This window comes from Phoenix dactylifera, chromosome 16 (genome assembly GCF_009389715.1).
Source record: "Phoenix dactylifera cultivar Barhee BC4 chromosome 16, palm_55x_up_171113_PBpolish2nd_filt_p, whole genome shotgun sequence".
Lineage (NCBI taxonomy): Eukaryota > Viridiplantae > Streptophyta > Magnoliopsida > Arecales > Arecaceae > Phoenix > Phoenix dactylifera.
In genome coordinates, this window is record NC_052407.1 from 11947947 (window position 1) to 11966966 (window position 19020).

Consider the following 19020-nt stretch of genomic DNA (forward strand, 5'->3'; position numbering starts at 1 on the left):
TTTGTCATCATCCATCTGCATGGATCTCAAAGAGCTCCTTCATCCATCCACCTGCATAATTCCTAAAGCACTCCTTTCTCTTTCATCCATCTATTTACGCAGATCTTAAAGTACTCCATTCTCTATCATCCATCTACCTGCGTAGATCTCAAAGTACTCAATCCTCTATCATCCATCCATCTGCATAGATCTCAAATCGCTCCATCCTCTACCATCCATCCATCTGCATAGATCTCAAGCTACTCCATCCTCTATCGTCCATCCGCCTGCATAGATCTTAAAGCGCTCTGTCCTCTATCATTCATCTACCCGTGTAAATCTCAAAGTGCTCTATTCTCTATCATTTATCCGTATGCATAAATCTCAAAGCGCTCCATTCTCTATCATCTAGCTACCTGCACATATCTCAAAGTGCTCCATCCTATGTCATTCATCTGCTTGCATAGATCTCAAAGCACTATATTTCCATGACTCTCCTTCCCCACCTCTTCAATTCGTGCCAAAGGAAGGATACCTTTCTATGTTAGTGAGAGGGGTAGTTCTTAAATTTTATAAAAAATTAATTATCAGATGATCTTTATGTGATAATATTTTGTAATGGAGACAGACGGCTAGACCATATTATAATGAATTTGAAGTTGAGGCGACTAATTTAAACTTTTAAGATCTAAGCGTAAATGGCTCAAATTTGAAGAGATATCTCTATAATTTTTTCAAATAATAATAACAAAAAAATACATGATATTAAGAAATAATAATCCCGGTATCAGTGACTACTCCTCCTCCTCCTCCTCCTCGTTGCTAGATTGCAAGGCCAAAGCTTCAACCACACGGTAGAAGGGAATTTCTCGCTCATGTTGTTGGATGCTGATTGCCCGATTCCCTACCCGATCTGTCATTGCTTATGTCAAGATACGACCATCCGGTCAAGCACTTTGGGTGGAATAATCTCGCATAAGAAAATGACTGCTTAATTTGTACAAGCAATGACATCAAACGATCATCCTGGATGTCAACTAAAAGTCCCTCCAAACGAACCTTGCAACGGCTATAAATTGGTTGGAAGACACTGGCCAAACTAACGAACCTTGCAAAGCCTTCAAAGATCCCTTCCACGACCCCTCACCATCCCAAGCTTTCTCAAGACCTCCAATGGCAGATAAGGTTATTCTCCTTTCCTCCTGGGTCAGCGCCTTCGGCCTCAGGGTGCAGATTGCACTGGCCGAGAAGGAAGTGGACTACGAGTTCAGGGAAGAGAACCTCTTTGACAAGAGCCCCCTCCTCCTCGAATTAAACCCAGTTCACAAGAAAATCCCAGTGTTGATCCACAATGGGAAGCCTGTATGCGAATCATCCGTCATCATCCAATACATAGATGAGGTTTGGACAAACGGCCCTTCACTTCTGCCCCAGGATCCTCTCCAACGTGCCAATGCAAGATTCTGGGCCGATTTTGTCGACAAAATGGTATGTTAAATAGCATAAGATCGGCTAAGAAATGCTAGGGGCACCGGTTTCTTGCTCGTGGACTCAGGATCCTCTGGGGTGCCTGTTTTGCATCGCAGAGTACCATACAACTCTGGATAGCCACCACGTCATCCATCATCGAGATGGATAGTTGTGGCTTCTCCTTACGACGCATCTTGCACCACAAGATACCAAATAAAGATATAGCAATTTCTAGGAAATATTTTTCCAACATTATGTTGTATTACATTGGGGATTTTGAAAATATGCATCGAGCTGCCAAGCTAAAATTATCAAGCGGATAAACTTCGCGTGTTCGCAAATAGCATTTTCGCTGCCAAAATGGGCCTAGTTGAAAGAATTTAACGAACCTTTTCAATGTTCATATGTGCAGATATATCAATGTGGGTCGAGGGTTTGGAAGAACAAAGGAGATGCTCAAGCTGCTGCGAAGAAAGAACTTATAGGGATACTGAAGCAATTGGAAGGAGAGCTTGGAGAGAAACCATTTTTCGGTGGGGAAACACTTGGGTATGTCGACATAGTCCTTGTGCCATTCTCGAGCTGGTTCTATACATACGAGACATTTGGAGGATTCAGCATCGAGAAAGAGTGTCCCAAGCTGTTGGCTTGGGTCAGGAGGTGCAATGAAAGGGAAAGTGTCTCCAAGGTTCTTCCTGACCGTCATAAGGTTTATGAGCGCACTTGTGGTCTTAAGAAGAGGCTGGGACTTGAATAGAAATGGTTGGAGAAGTTTGAAGGGTACATGAATAAATAAAGAGTGCTAATATGAAATCTGATTATAAGAGATATATGTAATTGTGCTTTATAGTTTTCATCATCATGGTAACTTAACAGCATAAATTGTTGTGGGTCTTATGTAATAAAGATGCTTCTTGCGTCTCTTCGACTATTGTCTTTATTGTAGTACATAAATGGAGCCTATGCTTAAATGGGACATCTTTGCTCATTCAGTAAATCATGAATACTTCACTCCATGACAAAAATCAGACATTCAAGCAGGTTGGTCAGGGCAAACCCTATCCCAACCCAACCTCTAAATCCCTCAGCGTTAACCTGTCGAACCTGGTTTCTAGTTACAATTTCTTTAACCCAACCCAACCCCACCATGTATAAGCCAAATTCTGGTTTGCTCGGGTTTGCCAAATCGGGTTTGCCAATTCTGAAGGGGGGAAAATGTGGTCAACGGGAAAGTAATGAAATGTCTCTTGTTTGATTGGAGTTTTCAAAGAAGAGAGATGGAAAAGTTATATTTCCATGGGAATATGATTCCCACATTTCATGGAAAAGTCTTTTCTATAAGAAACATGGAAAAATTACTTTCCCATGAGGCGTAAATCATTTCATTTTTATTTTTTTCCAAAAAGGTCCTTTAGCATTAAAGAAGTATTAAAGAGGCATTAAATACCTAATTTTTATTAAGGGCATAATAGGAATTATACATAAATTTTCTAGAAAAGTGGATGGCCAACCAAACATAAGCACTTTGGAAATTTGTCACTTTTCCATGATTAACCAAACATACCAAAAGTACTTCCTAGGTATCATCTTCTTAGGAATTTGTTTCCCAGGAATTATATTCCTAAGAGGGAAAATGTTTTCCGCGAACCAAACGAGCCCATAGAGTTTTGTGATGACATTAATATATGGTCATAAAGGCCACTAATTATAATATTAAAATTATTCTTTATATTACAAAAATTTTTCAGGTGCTCTATAGAGTTTTGTGATGACATTAATATGTGGTCATAAAGGCCACTAATTTTAATATTAAAATTATTTTTTAGATCACAAAAAACTCTTCATGTGCCCTATGGAATTTTGTGATGGTATTAATGTGGTCATGAAGGTCATTCTTTATATCACAAAACTCTTCATATACCTTATAAAGCTTTTGTGATGATATTATGTGGTCATAAAGGCCACTAATTCTAATATCTCGTTTGTTGCTCCAGTACGTGATAATACCTCCCTCGGTGCTCCAACAAGAAATTGAAGTCCCGAAGAAAAGAGAGAGATGGAGGAGAAATGGCGGACCTTTAAAAAACTATTAAATAAGCAAAACATACTTGACCAGGAGTATTAAAGAGTTCATAATTTGATGACCTTCTAATTAATGATGTTAACAACTATTTCATGTTTCATGGATTCGATGGAAATTAAGTGGGACACTCAAATTGAGATTCTTTTATTCAGAAGCAAAAAAGCACGCTAGAGCCGTTTCATGCCCTTGAAAAGCAAATACGATAAACTTTGAAAACATCCCTACTTAATCCACTCCCAACTTCTTCTTGAGTTGGCAGACGTACTCATAGACCTTGTGGGGATCATGAAGGGACTTGGAGACACTCTCCCTCTCCATGCACCTCTTGGCCCACGCCACCAGCTTCGGGCATTCCTTCTCGACGCTGAAGTTGCCGCAGGTCTCGAAGGTGTAGAACCAGGCCGATAAGGGCACAAACGCTACATCCACAAAGCCGAAGGTCTCTCCTCCAAAGTACTGCTTGTCTCCGAGTTCACCCTCCAAAAGCTTCAAGTCCTCGATCATGTCCTTCCTGGCCTCCTCCTGGGCCTCCCCCTTGACCTTCCACAGCCTTGTCCAACATTCGGAGACCTAATGACAGTAACGATCCCCAAAAGATTGAGATCTCTAAAAGATGACATCCAAGCCATATACTTTGTGATCTTGTTAGCATTGTTCTCGCCACATATATGTATATATATAAATAAAAGATCAAAGAAGACTAATTACCTTCTTGTCGACGAAGTCGGCCCAGAAGCGTGCTTGGGCCCGCTCATAGGGGTCGGAGGGGAGGAGGGGGTTGTTGGACCAGACCTCGTCGATGTATTGGACGATGAGGAGGGATTCGCAGATGGGGTTGCCTTCGTGGATGAGCACAGGGATCTTCTTGTGGACGGGGTTCGCCTTCAACAGCAACGGGCTCTTGTCCCATAGATTCTCCTCCTTGTACTCGTACTCCACCCCCTTCTCCGCCAACGCGATCCGGCACCGCTGCCCGAACGGACTCACCCAGAAGTCCAGCAGCACCACCCCCTTCGCCGCCGTCGCCATTGATTCCTTCTCTATTTCTCTCTCACTCTCGCTCGCTCCAGAGAAAGCGACAAACGATGATCGGAAGAAGCCCGACCGCTCTTGGGGCCCGAGGAGGGAGGAGTGGACTTTTTATGGGAGGATGGGATCGGGTCATTGAAGGTGAGGTAATCTCTCACGTCAGCTCTAACAATTTTTATTTTTTTATTTTTTTTTGAAAACGGCAATTTATATAGCCCTAACATGAATACATCCTGCCAAATCAGAAGAAAACAAAAAATACAAATAGGACGGGAGTTCTACTGTGGATGTCCAGTGCAACTTCCTGGAACGCCGTGCAACATAGGAGGCGACCTAGTCTGCAGCCCTATCCGTCTTCCGGAAAATGTGTACTGCTTGAAACTCATCCATCTCCATAGCCAACCTGCATGTCTCACGAATAAGTGGGTGATCATCTCCATATCTGTCTGCACCTCGGATCCAATCTACAACTATAGAAGAATCTCCCTCGAGATGTACCTGCCTCGCATAAGACATGCCCGCCCAAGCTGCCCACAGCTCTGCCCCAGCAACAATAAGTCCTGGCGAGCCTCGCCCACCCGCTGCAACCAAACTCCCAAAATGATCTCTGATAACAAATCCAACCCCTCCTGACTTTCCATCCATCGCCACACTACCATCGAAATTCACTTTGAAATAACCAAGGAGTGGGGGCACCCAAGAAAAAACAGCAAACCTGGGCGCTGAAACAGCACTACGAGTACCCCAGATGTTCCTAGTCATCCCAAGTGAAGACAAGGCAGCACAAGAAAAGACCTCCTCGGCCTGAAGCACAGCTCTCTCTACCACCATCCTCCCCGAAAGCCTCCTGCCCTCAAACAATCGTGCATTTCGGTCCAACCAAATGTGGTAAGCCAGATATGCTCTAAGTTTCCCAACCTCCGGGAACCTAGGACTCCGCACCGAGGCTCGCAACAAGAGTAACAGATCCTGTGCCGTCTTCACCGAGTGGGGAATAGGGACGGGAGACCTCCTCCATATCTCCCTACCCCTAGGGCACTGCAGAAGAACATGCGGAATAGTCTCCTCGGTATCCGGACACACCTCGCACCCCTGAGCGACCCCCATGCCCCGCCTGACTAGCACACTCCTAGTAGGAAGGCAGCCCCAGGCCACCTTTCAGATGAAGAGCACCACCTGCGGGTGAATCCGCATCCGCCAAATCCATCCTCCCTTAATCCGTCTAGCTGGCTCCCCCCGGAAAAGAACCAGTAGATCCCTAGCTCGCACCTGTGATCGACCCGACAGCGCCCAGACTAGCCCGTCAGGCTCCCCCTGAAGAGGCACCGGGAGACCCAGAATCAACTCTGCCAACTGCACCTCAAACACCTCTCGAACCAACCCCTCCCTCCACCTGCCCTCAACTGGGTCCAACAGGTCGCTGACCCTCTGGCCCGCTAAGCGCACCGAGTCCACCATGGTCGGCATATGGCTGATCGGCACTGCGGTCATCCAACAGTCCGCCAAGACATCAATGGAGCGGCCATCACCAATAGCCTATCTGATCTCCAGTAGGACCACCCCTGCTCTGGCATACGTCTCCATCCACACCGGAGAGTGGTGGCGGGCACCTCTCACTCCGGGGACCAAAGCCCCATATTTGGCCCTCATCAATGAGGACCATATACTGTTAGGCTCCATGACATACCTAGCGACGTGGCGGGCCACATACTGTCAGCTCTCACTCTCGTATGGACGAATTTTTTTAGATTAAAGATAGTATTCCTTCTATTTATATGTGAAAAAAAACAAATAGTTGCTTTCCAGTGAGAGCGCGTCATGGCTTGCGTCACGATGGAGGGTGGGTTTCTTTTTTTTTTTTTTGCCGTTGTAGAGTTGACCACGATAATATGCGACGACGAGAGGAGTCTCGAGTAGACGATGATTTTGTGGGCCGGGCGAGCAGGTGGGAGAACCGCCGCCATTGAAGACTTCTTGTTGGGTGGGCTTTACTTGAACTTCTCTAATCCCTTTTGGACTGAAAATTGATGAGTTTAGAAAGATGCTAATTAATAGGTTTAGTTAATTTGGTTAGGAATGAGATGCTCATCGCATGGTAGGACTTTGTTGGGATGGATGATAAAAAAGGCACGCCTTTTAAAGAAGTGCAATGATGGACACTCAAATTGAGATTCCTTTATTCAGAAGCAAAAAAGCACGCTAGAGCCGTTTCATGCCCTTGAAAAGCAAATACGATAAACTTTGAAAACATCCCTACTTAATCCATGGATCCATATACCACGCTTCTTTAATTTCCTCTACTCCTTCACTCCCAACTTCTTCTTGAGTTGGCAGACGTACTCATAGACCTTGTGGGGATCATGAAGGGACTTGGAGACACTCTCCCTCTCCATGCACCTCTTGGCCCACGCCACCAGCTTCGGGCATTCCTTCTCGACGCTGAAGTTGCCAAAGGTCTCGTAGGTGTAGAACCAGGCCGAGAAGGGCACGAACGCTACATCCACAAAGCCGAAGGTCTCTCCTCCAAAGTACTTCTTGTCTCCGAGTTCACCCTCCAAAAGCTTCAAGATCTCGATCATATCCTTCCTAGCCTCCTCCTGGGCCTCCCTCTTGAGCCACAGCCTTGTCCCACATTCGGAGACCTAATGACAGTAACGATCCCCAAAAGATTGAGATCTCTAAAAGATGACATCCAAGTCTTATATACTTTGTGATCTTGTTAGCATTGTTCTCACCACATATATGTATATATATAAATAAAAGATCAAAGAAGAGTAATTACCTTCTTGTCGACGAAGTCGGCCCAGAAGCGTGCTTGGGCCCGCTCATAGGGGTCGGAGGGGAGGAGGGGGTTGTTGGACCAGACCTCGTCGATGTATCGGACGATGAGGAGGGATTCGCAAATGGGGTTGCCTTCGTGGATGAGCACAGGGATCTTCTTGTGGACGGGGTTCGCCTTCAACAGCAGCGGGCTCTTGTCCCATAGATTCTCCTCCTTGTACTCGTACTCCACCCCCTTCTCCGTCAACGCGATCCGGCACCGCTGCCCGAACGGACTCACCCAGACGTCCAGTAGCACCACCCCCTTCTCCGCCGCCGTCGCCATTGATTCCTTCTCTATTTCTCTCTCACTCTCTCTCTCGCTCGCTCCAGAGAAAGCAACAAACGATGATCAGAAGAAGCCCGACCGCTCTTGGGGCCCGAGGAGGGAGGAGTGGACTTTTTATGGGAGGATGGGATCGGGTCATAGAAGGTGAGGCAATCTCTCACGTCAGCTCTCACACTTTTTTTTTTCGTTTTTTTGAAAACAACAATAATTCATATAGCTCTAACTTGTGTACATCTTGCCAAATCAGAAGAAAGCAAAAAATATAAATGAAACGGAAGTTCTACTATAGATGTCCAGTGAAACTCTCCGGAATGCTGTGCAACATAGGAGGCGACCAGTCTACAGCCCTGTTCGCCTTCCGGAAAACGTGTACTACCTGAAACTCGTTCATCTCCATAGCCAACCTGCGTGTCTCACGAATAAGTGGGTGACCATCTCCATATCTGTCTGCACCCCGGATCCAATCTACAACTATAGAGGAATCTCCCTTGAGATGCACCCGCCTCGCATAGGATATGTCCGCCCAGGCTGCCCACAGCTCTGCACCAGCAACAGTGAGTCCTGGCGAGCCCCGGCCACCCGCTGCAACCAAACTCCCAAAATGGTCTCTGATAACAAATCTAACCCCTCCTGACCTTCCATCCATCACCACACTACCATCAAAATTCACTTTGAAATAACCAAGGGGTGGGGGCACCCAAGAAAAAAACGATAAACCTGGGCGCTGAAACAGCACTACGAGTACCCCAGATGTCCCAGTCATCCCAAGTGAAGATAAGGCAGCACAAGAAAAGACCTCCTCAGCCTGAAGCATAGCTCTCTCTACCACCATCCTTGCCGAAAGCCTCCTGCCCTCAAACAATCGTGCATTTCGGTCCAACCAAATGTGGTAAGCCAGATATACTCTAAGTATCCCAGCCTCCGCGAACCTAGGACTCCGCACAGAGGCTCGCAACAAGAGTAACAGATCCTGTGCCGTCTCTACCGAGTAGGGAATAGGGACGGGAGACCTCCATATCTCCCTAGCCCTAGGGCACTGCAGAAGAACATGCCGAATGGTCTCCTCGGAATCCGGACACACCTCGCACCCCTGAGCGACCCGCATGCCCCGCCTGACTAGCACACTCCTGGTAGGAAGGCAGCCCCAGGCCACCTTTCAGATGAAGAGCGTCACCCGCAGGTGAATCTGCATCCGCCAAATCCATCCTCCCTCAATCTGTCTAGCTGGCTCCCTCCTGAAAAAGAACTAGTAGATCCCTAGCTCGCACCTGTGATCGATCCGACAGCGCCCAGACTAGCCCGTCAGGCTCCCTCTGAAGAGGCACCGGGAGATCCAGAATTAACTCTGCCAACTGCACCCCTCACACCTCTCGAACCAACCCCTCCCTCCACCTGCCCTCAACTGGGTCCAACAGGTCGCTGACCCTCTGGCCCGCTAAGCGCACCGAGTCCACCATGGTCGGCATACGATTGATCGGCACCGCGGTCACTCAACAGTCCACCAAGACATCAATAGAGCGGTTATCACCAATAGCCCATCTGATCTCCAGTAGGACCACCCCTGCTCTCGCATACATCTTTCTCCACACCGGAGAGTGGTGGCGGGCACCTCTCACTCCGGGTACCAAAGCTCCATACTTAGCCCTCATCAATGAGGACCACATATTATCAGGCTCCATGACATACCTAGCAACGTGGCGGGCCACATACTGTCAGCTCTCACTCTCGTATGGATGACTTTTTATAGATTAAAGATAGTATTCCTTCTATTTATCGAAAAAAAACAAATAGTTGCTTTCCAGTGGGAGCGCGTCATGGCTTGCGTCACGATGGAGGGTGGGTTTCTTTTTTTTTTTTGCCGTTGTAGAGTTGACCACGATAACATGCGACGACGAGAGGAGTCTCGAGTAGACGATGATTTTGTGGGCCGGGCAAGCAGGTGGGAGAACCGCCGCCATTGAAGACTTCTTGTTGGGTAGGTTTTACGTGAACTTCTCTAATCCATCCCTTTTGGACTGAAAATTGATGAGTTTAGAAAGATGCTAATTAATAGGTGTAGTTAATTTGGCTAGGCATGAGATGCTCATCGCATGGTAGGACTTTGTTGGGATGGATGAGAAAAAAGGCACGCATTTTAAAGAAGTGGAATGATGGGCATGTGATGATGATGGATGAATGCACCCACCATATATAGTTTTTTATTTATTAACATCATGGCTTACGGAACGGGAGTGAATTGCTCAATGAGCTTCTAACTCAGGAAGAAGCTCTTAAGCATCTGATCTATATCAAATTTGAATTCTGATGCTTCAATGGATCCGTGCCTTTAATGAGAGAAAAGCATACATGCAAAGAATCCTCACGGATTCTTCTCATGCAAGGCATCACGATGATCGCTATTCTGTCATCTCCATTCACTCTCACAAATTTTAAAGCACTCCATCCTCTATCATTCATCTACTTGCATAAATTTTAAAGCACTCTATCCTCTCTATCATCCACCTGCACTGCCCTTAAAGCACTCCATACTCTATTATCCATCCATTTGCAGAGATCTTGGAGCACTCCATCATTTATTATCCATCCGCTAGCACAGATCTCAAAGCACTCCGTGATTTGTCATCATCCATCTGCATGGATCTCAAAGAGCTCCTTCATCCATCCACCTGCATAATTCCTAAAGCACGCCTTTCTCTTTCATCCATCTATTTATACAGATCTTAAAGTATTTCATTCCCTATCATCCATTTACCTGCATAGATCTCAAAGTACTCAATCCTCTATCATCCATTTATCTGCATAGATCTCAAGTCGCTCCATCCTCTGCCACATATATTTCAAAGGGCTCCGTCCTCTATCATTCATCTACCCGTGTAAATCTCAAAGCGCTTTATTCTCTGTTATTCATCCGTCTGCATAAATCTCAAAGCGTTCCATTCTCTATCATCCGGTTGCTTGTACAAATCTCAAAGTGCTCCATCCTATGTCATTCATCTGCTTGCACAGATCTCAAAGCACTATGTTTCAATGACTCTCTTTTCCCACCCCTTCAGTTCGTGCCATTAAAAAAAGGTACCTTGCTATGTTAGCGAGAAGGGCAGTTTTAAAATTTTATAAAAATTTGATTATCAGATGATATTCACGTGATAATATTTTGTAATCGAGATAGACAGTTGGACCATATTATAATAAATTTGAAGTTGTGGCGACTAATTTAAACTTTAAGGATATAAGTGTAAATGGCTCAAATTTGAAGAGATATCTCTATAATTTTTTCAAATAATAATAACAAAAAATACATGATATTAAGAAATAATAATCCCGGTATCAATGACTCCTCCTCCTCCTCCTCGCTAGATTGCAAGGCGAAAAAGCTTCAACCACACGATAGAAGGGAATTTCTCGCTCATGTTGTTGGATGCTGATTGCCCGATTCCCTACCCGATCTGTCATTGATCATGTCACGTGCCATGTCAAGATACGACCATGCGGTCAAAATGACTGCTCAATTTGTATAAGCAATGACATCAAACGATCATCCTGGATGGCAACTAAAAGTCCCTCCAAACCAACCTTGCAACGGCTATAAATTGGTTGGAAGACACTGGCCAAACTAACGAACCTTGCAAAGCCTTCAAAGATCCCTTCCACGACCCCTCACCATCCCAAGCTTTCTCAAGACCTCCAATGGCAGATAAGGTTATTCTCCTTTCCTCCTGGGTCAGCGCCTTCGGCCTCAGGGTGCAGATTGCACTGGCCGAGAAGGAAGTGGAGTACGAGTTCAGGGAAGAGAACCTCTTTGACAAGAGCCCCCTCCTCCTCGAATTAAACCCAGTTCACAAGAAAATCCCAGTGTTGATCCATAATGGGAAGCCTGTATGCGAATCCTCCATCATCATCCAATACATAGATGAGCTTTGGACAAACGGCCCTTCACTTCTGCCCCAGGATCCTCTCCAACGTGCCAATGCAAGATTTTGGGCCGATTTTGCCGACAAAATGGTATGTTAAATAGCATAAGATCGACTAAGAAATGCTAGGGGCGCCGGTTTCTTGCTCGTGGAGTCGGGATACTCTGTGGTGCATGTTTTGCATCACAGAGTATCATATAGCACCGGATAGCCACCACGTCATCCATCAAGGAGACGGATGGTTGTGGCTCCTCCTTACGACGCATCTTGCACCACAAGATATCAAATAAAGATATAGTAATTTCTAGGAAATATTTTTCCAACATTATGTTGTATTACATTGGGGATTTTGAAAATATGCATCGAGCTGCCAAGCTAAAATTAGCAAGCGGATAAACTTCGTGCGTTCGCAAATAGCATTTTCTTTGCCAAAATGGGCCTAGTTGAAAGAATTTAACGAACCTTTTCAATGTTCATATGTGCAGATATATCAATGTGGGTCGAGGATTTGGAAGAACAAAGGAGATGCTCAAGCTGCTGCGAAGAAAGAACTTATAGGGATACTGAAGCAATTGGAAGGAGAGCTCGGAGAGAAACCATTTTTCGGTGGGGAAACACTTGGATATGTCGACATAGTCCTTGTGCCATTCTCGAGCTGGTTCTATATATACGAGACATTTGGAGGATTCAACATCGAGAAAGAGTGTCCCAAGCTGTTAGCTTGGGTCAGGAGGTGCAATGAAAGGGAAAGTGTCTCCAAGGTTCTTCCTGACCGTCATAAGGTATATGAGCGCACTTGTGGTCTTAAGAAGAGGTTGGGACTTGAATAGAAATGGTTGGAGAAGTTTGGAGGGTACATGAATAAATAAAGAGTACTAATATGAAATCTAATTATAAGAGATATATGTAATTGTGCTTGATAGTTTTCATCATCATGGTAACTTACCAGCATAAATTGTTGTGGGCCTTATATGTAATAAAGATGCTTCTTGCGTCTCTTCGACTATTGTCTTTATTGTAGTACATAAATGGAGCCTACGCTAAAATGGGACATCTTTGCTCATTCAAAAAATCATGAATACTTCACGCCATGACAAAAAGCCAGACATTCAAGCAGGTTGGTCTGGGCAAACCCTATCCCAACCCAACCTCTAAATCCCCGGCATTAACCTTTCGAACCTGGTTTCTAGTTACAATTTCTTTAACCCAACCCAACCCCACCATGTATAAGCCAAATTCTGGTTTGCTCGGGTTTGCCAAGTCGGGTTAGGTTAGTCAGGTTGAGCTGTGTTGTGCCATGTTAATTGGATTAGTTGAAATTGATGGAAATTTGAAGATAGGTGAAAGGTTCTAGATATTTTTATTCGATTAATATTTTTTCAATTGAGATCTCAATCATTTATAAATTGCAAGGATTCACAAAATTTATAAAAGTAGACACAATTAGATAAACATATAGATAATCTAGATGAAATACAAATATAATTTATTTATTTATTGGATCAAGCCAAGTGGGGTTACGATCAGGTCTGCCTTGGGTTGGATGTCAACACTAGCCCAACTCACTTGAGATCAGGTGATGCAAGTTGGGGTTGACAAAATTGTGGATCCAATTGTATGAGGTCAGGATGAGCACATGGAAATAAAAAAGTGTCCTCTAGGTTGTAAAAGGTGAGGATAAGGATGCGTCCGAGTGAAAGATAACCTATGATACAAACTTTGGTGCTACTGTTTTTTTAAGCCTCGAACAACTTTTAAGGTAAAGGTTTTTCTCGCCTGCATCACTAAGTCGAGATTTTTGAACCGAATATAGATCCAAGTTTATAAAACTTCAACCAAGCCCTACCAATCAACGGGTTAGGCAAGCAAGTTTGGGTTGAGCCCAACTCAAGTTGCACCACTCCAACTCTCTCTTTACCTAGAGAATCCAATACTGCTCGCAAGTTTGGTGATCCCAATGAATATGTACTAATTTCATTAAAAGGTCTCATTAAAATTCAGATGATCAGCTGTTGAATACATGTCGTTTTATGCTCATACAATGGTGTATCACAAAAGCAACCAGCAACATACAAGAGCATCAGAAAAACTCATAATCCCATTAATCACAAGAATCTGACTTAATGGAATTTTGGCAGATTTGTGAACCTCTTTCTTGCCTCAGACACATAATTGTTTTTGAGCACTTTCAGAATTAAGAAAGGTATATATCTCTTCATATACTCTACATGAAAACAAGTTTAAGTAGAAAGAAAACTGCGCCATGCATTAGTTTTGAGAAAGAGACGGTATAACGTAACATATTTTTCTTAGCTGCTTATCTCTGACTCGTATCCAATTCATTGGAGTGAACGATTTAAAATTTTAAAAGAAACTCACTTAAATTTCTCATCTGTTTTGTTCGGATATTTATCAAAATTGTAAGAATTGCCCAGGATTCATTATCTACAGGATATGTTCAAAATTGTAAGCTGGGGAAGCAAAAAATAACATATAAATTTTCAGATTCATGGCATGAATATCTGTAAGAAATATTTTGAATTATAATATAGCTAAATGGTAGAAAAATAATTTATAAATTATCTGCAAAATAAACTTGGAACCATATTTATGAAATATAAATGATTTATCATGCATGATTGGCTTTATGATTTGTTTTAATATACTGTACTATAAAATATTTTTATCTTGCACTAATTATTATTTTCACTTTATGATGCATCGATTCATGTAAAAACTTATGCTTGATCTAGCAATGTAGTGAAAGATTCACTTGCTGAGTTGTGTCGCTCATATATTTTTATTTTTATTTTTCTCTCTCCAAACAAATATGGTCGATAGGAATGAAGAATGATCTAAGCTTGAAGTTCGCACGAGCATGCTTGACGAATTTGTAGAAGAATTTTAGTATTTTAAATTAACTATGAATTTATAGTTAATAATTTTCTAAATATTAAGGATTATGGGTTTGATATTTATATTTGAATTTAGACACTCTAAACTAATATTGGTTACATTTAATGAATAATTAAATTAAATTTTTATTTATTATATTTTGTTTGAGAGAAATTTGAAAGTTGAATGAAATGTTTGGCTTCGTGTTATTATAAATTGTACTCCTCAATAGCATAGCTATACCATGCTCCGAATATGGAGCGTGACAAGAATAATGGTAGAACTTAAAAGTAGTCAAAGAAGAACGTGCCATTACCAACTCTTTCATCCATGTCGAAAAAGATCTGCTCTCTTACCTGATTTATTGCCTGAATTTAGCCAAGAAATTCTCATCTGATCACCTGATCCCACAGTCCTCCATTCTATATTAATTAAATGGAGAGCATCTCTTGCTCATTCAGCTATGAATGAAATTTCACTTATTTGATGATAACTGTAAAATAGAAAAGGGCCATCTTATCTAAGCAATGACATCAGAAGGTTGGTGGCCGGGATTCTAAAGCAAACCGAATTTTCTACACATCCATCCGTTGGACCAAACGCTAGCTTGTCCAGGAACTGCAGAAATAAAAAGCTGAGACATTCCTCGAGTTCTTCCATACACTCTCTCCTTTCCTTCCACTCCAATGGCCCGGGATGATGAGGTTGTGCTCCTTGATTTCTGGACCAGTCCCTATGCGCTTAGGGTGAGAATTGCTTTGGCTGAGAAAGGAGTGGCGTATCAACACAAGGAAGAGAACTTATGGGACAAGAGCCCCCTGCTCCTCAACTCCAATCCAGTTCACAAAAAAATCCCGGTTTTGATCCACAATGGAAAGCCGGTTGCCGAGTCTCTCATCATTCTCCAATACATTGATGAGGTGTGGAGCGACAGATGCCCGCTGCTGCCCAAAGATCCGCAGCAGCGAGCAAACGTGAGGTTTTGGGCTGATTTCTTTGAGAAAAAGGTAATACCAGCTTCTCTCCCTCTCTCTCTCTCTATTTTTTTTTTGGTTCTCTACTTGAGACACCAATATGAATTTTTCTTTTAAGTTTGTTCTCATATATTGTTAGCTATTAATCCATGTAGCTATAGATTATATAATTGCATATTTCAACTCGAAGAACAACTACATACTCATTACATAATTGCGTTTTCAGTAACTTTCATCTAAGTGATTGTAACAACTACGTACTCACTATAAAGTGAAACAGAAGAAAGAATTTATAGGAAACTGAAAAAAAGTGTTTTATAGTAAAAAAATGATGAATGAAAAGGTCTGTATTACTAGCTTGAATTCCAGTTCTACAATCCAGTTTTTATATTCAAAGTGATGTAATAGGGGACAGCATGTCAACTGTCAACCAGATTTGCCTAGATGGTTCTCAAAAAAATGCAGCAAAAGCATCTTTTTCTCAAAAAGTAAAAGAAAATTAAGGAAAGGGCAATGACAAGGAATAACATTAATATCTTAGTTATCTGACCTGATAATCTTGTAGTTCAAAATCTAACTTTATTATCTCTTTTAACTTGTTGATAGACCAAAAGATGACTTTGGTTTATAGCTGTTATTTCTGAAATTGTTTAAACAAGATATCGGTTTGTCATAGCAAAGCTAGCTAACTTATGGAGTTTGTGTTTGTAAGTAATGGAGGAGATGTGAAAGCTTACCTCATATCACTTCCTAGCTTTACTAGTTGCATCATCGGAGTTCCTTGATGCCAGATCATCGTTGCCAGCATCGCCGGTGGGAGAAGAGGCTAATAGCTAGAAACCTCTCCAAACTTTCCATGCCTCAAAATCGTGGGCTTAGGATGGGAACCCAAGAGAGAACAAGGCAGAGACTGAGAGAAGAATAGATGGATAAATTCCCGGGTGGTGCTCCACACCGATATTTATAAGTTGGGTTCCCTCTCACTAGAACCAATTTTTAGACTTTATTTTTAATGAACGAAAGACCTTGTCCAATTTTCTCAAAAAATTATTCAAACCACAATGAACAAGTTAATATATGAATGCAATTATTCAGGAATGCTAACATGTATGGAGTTATCGGATAGAGTCTTGCAGAATTGCAAGCTTGCAAGCATCAAGAGCAAGAGAAATCTGGTTGAGATCATGCTCATCTTATTGTACCCAAAAACACGAGTTCCATGAAAAAGATTTATATCTAAGCTCTTAGGCAAATTGGAGCAATTTTATGTTTACTCATGATGTACATCTAAAGATTTTGACCTTTAATCATATTTTCTTTTTCACATCCACAGATAGATGCATCTGGCAGTATGACATGGAGGGTCAAAGGAGAGGCTCAAGTGGCAGCAAAGAATGAATTTATTGCACAATTGAAGCTGTTGGAAGAGGAGTTGGCGGAGAATCCCTTCTTCGGAGGTGAAACTTTTGGGTACATGGATATTGTTTTCATTTCCTTTGCATCTTGGTTCTATTCCTATGAGAAATCTGCCAATTTTAGCATAGAGGAGGAATGCCCCAGGCTCATGGCTTGGAAGAAGAGGTGCATGGAAAGAGAGAGTGTCTTGAAGCACCTCCCAGAACCTGAGAAGATCTATGAATATATGTGCTCCATAAAAAACAAGTGGAAAATGGAATAGTGGAGATAGGGAGTGGTCTGAGGATGGTAGAATAAAGAGATTATATATGAGTGATAATAGTAATCATTATCAATATTAGCATCTATATATGCTATGCATGTATTTTCTTTTGTTGTCAAAATAGTTTTTGTAATTTCTTTCTTGTAAACAGTTTTGTACTTCAATATATCTCCTCAGGAGCTATACAGCTCTGTGCTAGCAAATTGTACTAGGCTTGATCTTAGCAGAAATCAGCTTGCTGGATTTGCTCCGGAAGAACTTGGTGATTCGGTGAAAGCTTTCTGATAACCATCATAGAAAGACCATCCCTGCTGAGCTCAAAAGAAAGAGGGAATCATTTTTGTGGTCATGTACCAGTTGAGCTGGGCCAGCTCCCAACCCTGTAAATTGCTCTCATTGCCAGCTACAATGCGCTTGGGGACTTGCAAATGTTGGAAAACCTCTACTTGAACAACAACCAGCTAGATGGTGAAGTGCCATCATCATTCGGCAGGTTTTCAAGCCTCCTAGCTTGCAATCTCTCATAAAACAACTTTGTTGGGTCATTGCCTGACCTCCTTTGTTCAGAAGAATGGATGGTAGCAACTTTCTAGGAAATGATGGATTGTATACAATGAATAATAAAGCTTTCCAGCCTACACCTTTGCGGACCGACACTGAAGGAATCAGGTTGGGCAATAAAGGAAACCTCAAAGGAGAAAATGGTGTAATTAGCATTGCTGCTGTAATTGTGGGATTAATTTCCTTGTTCTTGACAATGGGGTTTTGTTGGTCTCCAAAGCGTCGCATTCCTGATCTTGTTTCATTCGAAGATTGTAAACGTGGCATGTCTGGTCCTCATTATTTTCCCATGGAGGGTATCACATATCAAGAACTTCTTAAGGCCACAGACAGTCTCAGAGTGTAATGTTATATGAAGGGGTGCCTATGGAACAGTATACAAGGCTGTCATGCCAGATGGGGCCATAATCGCCATCAAGAAGCTGAAATCCCAGTGAGATTGTTCTAGCATCGGCAGCAATTTCTGAGCTGAGATATCCAGCCTCGGAAATGTTTGCACTGCAACATTGTCAAGTTCTAAGCTTATATTGCATGAATATATGGCAAATTTTCATGGAAACAGGGACACATCTACTTGCTTGGCATGCTTGTTATAGGATTGCTATTGGAACTGAGGAAAGCTTGCGCTATCTTCACTGCAACTGTAAAACCCAAATTCTAGACCGTGATATAAAATCAAACTATATTCTATTGGATGAAACAATAGAAGCTCATGTAGGAGACTTCGGCTTGGGAAAATCGACACATTTCACACTCCAAGACCATGTCTGCAGTTGCTGGTTCATGCAGCTGTATTGCCCCAGATAAAACATATTGCTGGAGAATCAAATAGATGAAGATTAGTTCATTTGTGATTGTGTTTTTCTTTTTTCTGAGATATACGCTTTTAGGAAGCATCTGAAGGGAAAATAACATTAGGAAGTACTTGTTAAAGGTATGCTTCCTGCTTCAATGTAGTAGCAAGTTGAGATGTGTTTCAGTTACCATGCATAGATTTCTAGTCTGATAATAAGGTATTTGTTACCTTGTAGTTTAAAAATGGATATATTACAAGCAAAAGTGGTTGATGTTTGGTTAGTAAATAGCTGATTTACACATCACTGGATTTACACCGGGTACGTGAAGCTACAACTTTTCGTTGTTACTATAATATGACTTATTCTTGATCTAATTCTAGAATAGTTATATACTTTTAAATTTTAGGATTCACAAAAAGTGAAGTCTAAAACTGGAGGCTGAGGATCTCAAAACTCTTTCCAGATGTTTACTATATCAGATCATCAGATTATATCTGCTTCATTTGTATTAAATGCTCTAATTATTTTTCAGGT

The 19020-nt window shown here is 42.4% G+C and overlaps 5 protein-coding genes across 5 annotated transcripts; 3 read left to right on the forward strand and 2 right to left on the reverse strand.

Moving 5' to 3' along the window:
• The first annotated feature begins 1080 nt into the window (after positions 1–1080).
• Positions 1081–2596, forward strand: LOC103695844 (glutathione S-transferase 3-like). The gene is made up of 2 exons (XM_008777267.4): positions 1081–1467; positions 1862–2596. Exons 1-2 carry the CDS (start codon positions 1153–1155, stop codon positions 2204–2206), a joined length of 660 nt encoding a protein of 219 aa, XP_008775489.2. The 5' UTR covers positions 1081–1152; the 3' UTR covers positions 2207–2596.
• A 1040-nt stretch (positions 2597–3636) lies between these two features.
• On the reverse strand, positions 3637–4656 carry LOC103695843 (probable glutathione S-transferase parA). The gene is made up of 2 exons (XM_008777266.3): positions 4241–4656; positions 3637–4102 (listed from the first exon to the last, which is right to left on the reverse strand). The coding sequence occupies exons 1-2, from the start codon at positions 4559–4561 to the stop codon at positions 3758–3760; spliced, it is 666 nt and encodes a 221-aa protein (XP_008775488.2). The 5' UTR covers positions 4562–4656; the 3' UTR covers positions 3637–3757.
• A 2133-nt stretch (positions 4657–6789) lies between these two features.
• Positions 6790–7779, reverse strand: LOC120104081 (probable glutathione S-transferase parA). The gene is made up of 2 exons (XM_039114545.1): positions 7344–7779; positions 6790–7203 (listed from the first exon to the last, which is right to left on the reverse strand). The coding sequence occupies exons 1-2, from the start codon at positions 7665–7667 to the stop codon at positions 6859–6861; spliced, it is 669 nt and encodes a 222-aa protein (XP_038970473.1). The 5' UTR covers positions 7668–7779; the 3' UTR covers positions 6790–6858.
• A 3506-nt stretch (positions 7780–11285) lies between these two features.
• Positions 11286–12581, forward strand: LOC103695842 (glutathione S-transferase 3-like). Its single transcript, XM_008777265.3, has 2 exons — positions 11286–11672; positions 12067–12581. Exons 1-2 carry the CDS (start codon positions 11358–11360, stop codon positions 12409–12411), a joined length of 660 nt encoding a protein of 219 aa, XP_008775487.2. The 5' UTR covers positions 11286–11357; the 3' UTR covers positions 12412–12581.
• Positions 12582–15067: 2486 nt separating this feature from the next.
• On the forward strand, positions 15068–18485 carry LOC103695841 (glutathione S-transferase U24-like). Its single transcript, XM_039114546.1, has 2 exons — positions 15068–15483; positions 16784–18485. The coding sequence occupies exons 1-2, from the start codon at positions 15163–15165 to the stop codon at positions 17126–17128; spliced, it is 666 nt and encodes a 221-aa protein (XP_038970474.1). The 5' UTR covers positions 15068–15162; the 3' UTR covers positions 17129–18485.
• The last annotated feature ends 535 nt before the right edge of the window (positions 18486–19020 follow it).